Raw genomic sequence first — 7,069 nt, forward strand, 5'->3', positions numbered from 1 at the left:
GGGGATGGGCAAGAGAGGGTACACCCCAGTACTGATGTTTGAACTCAGGGCCTAAAGCACTGTCCCTTAGCTTTCACTCAAGGCTGAAGCTCTAACACTTGAGCCACAGTTCCACTTTTGGCTTTTGTGTTGTATTTGTGGTTAACTGGAGGTAAGAGTTTCACACAGACTTTCTTGTCCAGGTTAGTTTTAAACTGTGTTCCTCAGATCTAAGAGTTCTGAGCAGGACTATAGGTGTGAACCACTGGCACCCAACAATCATACTTTTTTTGTTTTGGTTAGTACTGAGAAAAATATTTCATACCTTAAGATTTTTACAACTCTTCATCAGGTACTTCACATCATAAATAGATGGGAAGAAAAGATTTAGAATATGAAAAAATTCATGTTCTTCTTCTGGCAAACGAGAATCTGTAAGCAATTTTACCATGTAGCCAAAATCATAGCCACTAGAAGGAAAGAATAAAACATAGAGGTTAGGAAAAAAAGCAGCAGTTACCTGGCCCTAGTATTGAATCAGTTTATTTCTCAAAGCTTATAATGCTACTTGTGTTAGAGACTTTCAACCCTCCAAAGCAGTATGCTCTTCTGAAATCTGAACTCCTCCATTAATAAACTATAACTAGGTGCTAAGGGAAGTAGACAGGAGAACCCAGGGGTTTATGCATGCAGATTTGATTCACTAAAAATCAAAAACTAGCCAGGCGCCGGTGGCTCAGACTTATAATCCTATTTAGGAGGCTGAGATTTGGGATTGTGGTTTGAAGCCAGACTGGCAAAAAAAAAGTCCATGAAACTTTTATCTCTACTAATCACAAAATGCCAGAAGTAGAGCTTTGGCTCAAATAGTAGAGTGCTAGCCTTGAGCACAAAAGCTCAGGGACAGTACCTAGACTGAATTCAAGACCCAAGATTAGCAAAAATAAAATAAAAATAAAAAACTAGCCAGTCATTGGCTCACGTTTGTAGTCCTACTCAGGCCAAGAGCTGAAGATCATGGTTCAAAGCTAGCCTGGGCAGGAAAAGCCTGAAATTTTCATCTCCAATTAACTATCAAAAAGCTAGAAATGTAGATAAAGAAGCTTTTTATTTTTCATTTGCTGCCTTCTGTATTATTTTTTTATGTACCAACTAAGCTTTATTTCTGAGGGAAGAAAAAAAAAAGCCGGGGTGCCAATGGCTCATGGCTGTAAACCTAGCTACTCAGGAGGCTGAGATCTGAAGATTGCAGTTCGAAGCCCAGCCCAGGCAAAGAAGTCTGTGAGACTCTTTTCTCCAATAAACTACTAAAAAAAAAGTGGCACTGTGGCTCAGTGTGGTAGAGCGCTAGCCTTGAGCAAAACAGCTCAGGGACAGGGCCAAGGCCGAGTTCAAGCCCCCACAACTGACTAAAAAAGTTTTTAAAAGGACAAACAACAAATATAACTGCTGCTGATGCACAGAACAGAGCCAGTGAGACTGAGAATGATACCAATACCATTCTTGCTCCAGGACAGCCAAGGTGAGAGATGCCTGTTCTTGAGGACTGACCTGTGAAATGAAAGCCATTTGACATTGTCACAGAGAACGACTCCCGATGTCATAAGCAGCTCTGCGAAGTGCAAAGTGTCAATCCCTTCCTCTTCGTGCTTTTGAAACTGTAGGCCTGAGTTAGCCAGGAGGTCTATGGAATCCTGGGAGTACATATCCTCTCTGAAAAACAAAGTGCTTGCTTTTTAACTGGTAAAAAATGGTGAAACAGATACAGAAAGCAGTAATACTGCCAACACCTTAAATACAGTAAATGCTACCTAATTTGGGGTATGTACAAATACAATTTAAGACGAATAAATTAGCTGGGCACTGGTGGCTCACGCCTATAATCCTAGCTACTCAGGAGGCTGAGCTATGAGGATCGTGGTTAAGGCAGAGAAGTCCTCATAAGACCCTTATCTCCAATTAACCACCAGAAAACCAGAAGTGGAGCTGTGGCTAAGTGGTAGAGCGCTCACCTTGAGCTAAAGAGCACAGGGACAGCACTTAGGCCCAGAGTTCAAGCCACACAACTGACAAAAAACAAAAAAGCTGGAAGTGGTGCTGTGGCTCAAGTGGCAAAGCAGTAGCCTTGAGCACAGAGGCCCAGAAATAGCACCCAGGCCCTGAGTTCAAGCTCCACAACCGACAAAAAAGAAAATAAGAAAATAGTAAGAAATAATAAAATCACTACAAAACCAATAAAAGAGCAGGCATTTCTACATAACTTTCAATAACTGAATGCTAATGATCTCAATTTGCCAATCAAATACACACTGGCAAATGGGATTAAAAAGGACTAGACTCAAACAACTTGTTGCCTACAAAAAAGCACACCTCACTAGCAAAGACAAATAGGCCTAACTGGGTATCAGTGGCTCATGCCTGTAATTCTACTCAGGAGGCTGAGATCTGCAGTTCAATACCAGCCCAGGCAAGAAAATCTGTGAGTCTCTTATTCTCCAATTAAGCACCAGAAAACTGAAGTGCACTGTGGCTTAAAGTGATGGAGCTCTAGCCTTGAATGAAAAAGCTCAGGGACAGTGACAGACCCTGAGTTCAAGCCCCATGACCAAAAAAACAAAAAACAAAAGACCCACAACAACAAAAAACAAAACCGTAAGCTTAGAGAGAAATGGAGGAAATTTTTCCAAGAAAATAGAACCAGAAAGCTAAAGGAAGAGCTATATATATTTTTTTTTTTTGGGTCCAGTCGTGGGGCCTGAACTCTGGGCCTGGGCGCTGTCCCTCAGCTCTTCAGCTCAAGGCTAGCGCTCCACCACTTGAGCCACAGCACCACTTCCGGCTTTTTTCCTTTTGCTTATGTGGTGCTGAGGAATCGAACCAACCCAGGGCCTCAGGCATGCAAGGCAAGCCCTTCTACCACTGAGCCAACTTCCCAGCCCGAGCTATACTTATTATATGACAAAGGACACTGCAAATCAAAATTTGTCAGAAGAGATAAAGGTCACTTCATATTGATAAGCAATCCAACAGGAAATAACAATTATAAACATACATGTAAATTTTGAAAGGCAAATACTAGTGGACATAAAAGCACAGGATAGACTTTTTTTTTTTGGGGGGGGGTTGGTATGGACCTTGAACTCAGGGCCTGGGTGCTGTCCCTGAGCTGTTTTGCTCAAGGCTAGTGCTCTACCACTTTGAACCACAGTACCTCTTCTGGTTGTTGAGTAGTTAATTGGAGATAAGAGTTTCACAGGGACTTTTCTGCCCAGTCTGGCTTAGAACTGTGATCCTTAGATTTCAGCCTTCTGAGTAACTAGGATTACAGGCATGTGCCACCAGCGCCCAGCTCAGGATAGACTCTTAACACAACAACAGTAGATGACATCCACTTGACAAATCAACAAGGAATCTTCTAGATTAAATGATACTACAGATCAAATGGACTTAACATCTATAGAATATTCCACAGCAAAGAATACACATTATTCTCAGCAGCCCAAGGAACTTTCCCTAAAATAGATCATACCTTAGGACACAAAGTCAAAAACCAGAAGAAAATTAAAATAATTTCCTATGTCTTATCATACCACAATGGAGTAAAACAAAAATTCAGTTAACAAAAACTTACAGAAAGACTAGACTACACCTCAACATAAAATCTATACACAACAAACCTATCACTAACATCATAATGGAAAAAAAAATCCCCTTTAAATTAGAAAAAGGCAAGAGCATCCACTCTTACTCCATATAGTGCGTGTACTTTTTTTTTTTTTTTTTGGTGGTCACGAGGCTTAAACTCTGGGCCTAGGCACTGTCCCTCAATTCTTCAGTTCAAGGCAAATGTCTACCACTTGAGCCATAGCTCCATTTCCGGTTTTATTGGTTTACTGGAGATAAGAGAATCAAGGCTCAAAGTGGTAGAGTACTAGCCTGAGCAAAAAAGCTCAGGGACAGCATGCAGGCCTAGTCCAAGCCTAAGACTGACCAAAAAAAAAAATACCAAAAAACAAAAACATTGCCATCTATTCATTAGAAAGAAAAAAAAAATCATATCCAGAATATAGAGTTCAAAAGTTAAATACAAAAACCCAGCCAAGCGCCGATGGCTCATACCTATTAATCCTAGCTACTCAGGGGGCTGAGATCTGAGAATCATGGTTCAAAGCCAGCCCAAGCAGGAAAGTCCATGAGACTCTTATCTCCAATTAACCACCAGAAAAATGGAGTGGCGCTGTGGCTTAACTGGTAGAGCACTAGCCTTGAGCTGAAGAGCACAGGAACAGCACCCAGGCCTAGAGTTCAAGCTCCATGACCAACCCCCCCAAAAAAATTTCAATTAATAAATGGACTAATTAATTAAACAGACAGCTCTCAAAAGGAATGGGCTGGGCACCAGTGATTCCTGAATAGCCTCTAGCTATTCTCAGCACAGCCAGAAACAGAAAAGAAAAACCTGAGGTTCTTTAAAGGAAGGAAGGAGGGAGGGAGGAAAGGAGGGAATAGACAAGGAAGGGAGGGAGGGAGGGAGGGGGAGGGAGAGAGAAAGAGAGGAAGAAAGAAAGAGAGAAAGAGAAAGAAAGAAAGATCCAAGAGACTTTTATCTCCAAATAACTAGAAGTGGAGATATGTATGGCAAGTGTTAGAATGCCAGCCTTGGGCACTTTTTTACACAATTAATACATGCTATTAAAAAATATGGAATTTTGCTCTTGGGTGTTTTGGGTGTTTGTCTTTTCAGGAGGGCAAAGAGGGGCACAGAAATGGAAGAATGAAGAGTGAACAAATGCCATCATGGTATTCAGTATACACTGTGCATATACTGCAGTATGAACTGCAACTTGTGGGCAGGGATGAGAAGGGGAAATGGGAACATAAAAGAAGGGGTGACCCATGCTGCTGACCACATATATGGTATATATGTGTACATCGGAGGGAAACTAGGAGGACGACACAGAAACAGAGGGAAACTGGGGAAAGCATTCAACAGCGGGACCCATCGCTGCACTGGTCATTGATCAAAAAAAACTAAGCAACTCAATGGCAGCGATGGGAGGGAGGGAATGAGCAGGAAAGAGGGAACAGCTGACACTAAGCAAAAGGAAAGACATGCACATTTCACTCGATGTAGAAGAAATAACTGTATTGTCAAAGCTCAGAGAACTCCTAAACTTTATAGACCACGATAAAGACAATTTGCCCCATGAAGGTTAGGATGTGTTGGTGACTTTAACTAAGTATCACTATCTTACAATACGGTGAAATTTGTGAAATTTATGTAATCACTTAATCACAATACAAAAATTACTATAAAAAAAGAAGCGGTGACATTATCCAAAACCAAAATGTACTCATAGCCAGGTGCTGGTGGCTCATGCCTATAATCCTACTCAGGAGGCTGAGATCATCTCAGTTCAAAGCCAGCGCAGGCAGAAAAGGCCCCATGAAACACTTATCTCCAATTAACCACTCAAAAACCTAAGTGCATTGTGGCTCAAGTGGTGGAGCACTAGCCATGAGCAGAGGCTCAGGGACAACACCCAGGCCCTGAGTTCAAGCCCCACAACTGACAGAAAAAAGTACTCATTACCTGATTTATGAAATGGTAATCCCATTGTACAACACCATAATGATAATAAAATTATGTTTTTAAGTATATGTACACACACACATGTATGTAGCTAGTACTCATTAGACACTATGTTGAAATGAACCATATAGCTTATATATGGGGATGGGAAGGAAAAACAGGAAGAGAGCAAGGGAAGGAATAACAATGTCCAAAAATAAATGTATTCTTTTATCTGACTTATGTAACTGTGACCCCTCTATAAATCATTTTTATAATAATAATTAAAAAAGGAAAAAGCCAGGTACCAGTGGCTCATGCCTATAATCCTCGCTACTCAGGAAGATGAGATCTGAGGATCTCGGTTCAAAGCCAGCCCAGGCAGGAAAGTCCGTGAGACTCTTATCACCAATAAACCACCAGAAAACCAGAAATGGTGCTATGGCTCAAGTAGTAGAGATGAAGAGCTGAGGGACAGCACCCAGGCTCAGAATTCAAGCCCCACAACCACCAACAACAACAACAACAAAAAAGACCTTCAAAAAAAGGAAAAATATATATGGAAAAAATGAAAATAGATTAGCTTTTATTTCCAACATTCAATCTAGCCAGCATACAAAATAGATCTTATTTCTGTGAGATAGAAAAATAGGACTTTTCTCCAGACAAAATTTTCTAATTATGAAAGATTCAAATTTCCTCAATTGAAAAAAAAAAATCAATCAACCCAAGCGCTGGTGGCTCACACTTGTAATCCTAGCTACTCAGGAGACTGAGATCTGAGGATCCTGGTTCAAAGCCAGCTGGGCAGCAAAGTTTTGAGCCTCTTATCTCTAATTAACCACCAGAAAACCGGAAGTGGAATTGTGGCTCAAAGTGGTAGAGCACTAGCCTTGAGAAAAGAGCTCAGGGACAGCACCTAGGCCCTAAGTTCAAACCCCATGACCAACAAAAACAAACTAGGATCCAATAGTAACACATCAAGCTTATCTAATACTATCAACAAAATGATGGTCTCCTCCATATTTTCTCCTCAAGAAAAACACTGTGGCGCCTGTGGTAGAGTGCTAGCCTTGAGCATAAGAAGCTCAGGGACAATACTCAGACCTTGAGTTCAAGCCGCAGAACTGGCACACAAAAAAGACAAAGCTATGGGCTGGTAATGTGGCTTAGTGGTAGAGTGCTTACCTAGCACGCAGGAATCCCTGGGTTTGATTCTTCCGTGCCACATAAACAGAAAAAGCCAGAAGTGGTGTTATGGCTCTAGTGGTAGAGTGCTAACTTTGAGCAAAAAGAAACTTAAGAACAATGCTTAGGCTGGTGCTGGTGGCTCATGCCTGTAATCCTAGCTACTCCGGAGGCTGGGATCTGAGGATCACGATTCAAAGCCAGCCTGGGTAGGAATGTCCATGAGATTCTTATCTCCAATTAACTACCAGAAAACTGGAAGTGGCCTTGAGCTGAAGAGCTGAGGGACAGCACCCAGGCCCTGAGTTCAAGCCCCACCACCAACCAAAA

The 7,069-nt window shown here is 41.6% G+C and overlaps 1 protein-coding gene across 4 annotated transcripts in view; it reads right to left on the reverse strand.

The window, feature by feature from the left end:
• Window positions 1-7,069, reverse strand: part of Cnot8 (CCR4-NOT transcription complex, subunit 8) — a 27,177-nt gene that overhangs the window by 5,387 nt on the left and 14,721 nt on the right. For all 4 annotated transcript variants that reach the window (XM_013035835.1, XM_013035834.1, XM_013035837.1 and 1 more), the window contains 2 exons: window positions 1,531-1,692; window positions 305-449 (listed from right to left, as the gene is read on the reverse strand). In XM_013035835.1, coding sequence (XP_012891289.1) covers window positions 305-449; window positions 1,531-1,692 — 307 coding nt within the window. The remainder of the gene's footprint in view (window positions 1-304; window positions 450-1,530; window positions 1,693-7,069) is intronic.

This window comes from Dipodomys ordii, unplaced genomic scaffold (genome assembly GCF_000151885.1).
Source record: "Dipodomys ordii isolate 6190 unplaced genomic scaffold, Dord_2.0 Scaffold224, whole genome shotgun sequence".
NCBI lineage: Eukaryota > Metazoa > Chordata > Mammalia > Rodentia > Heteromyidae > Dipodomys > Dipodomys ordii.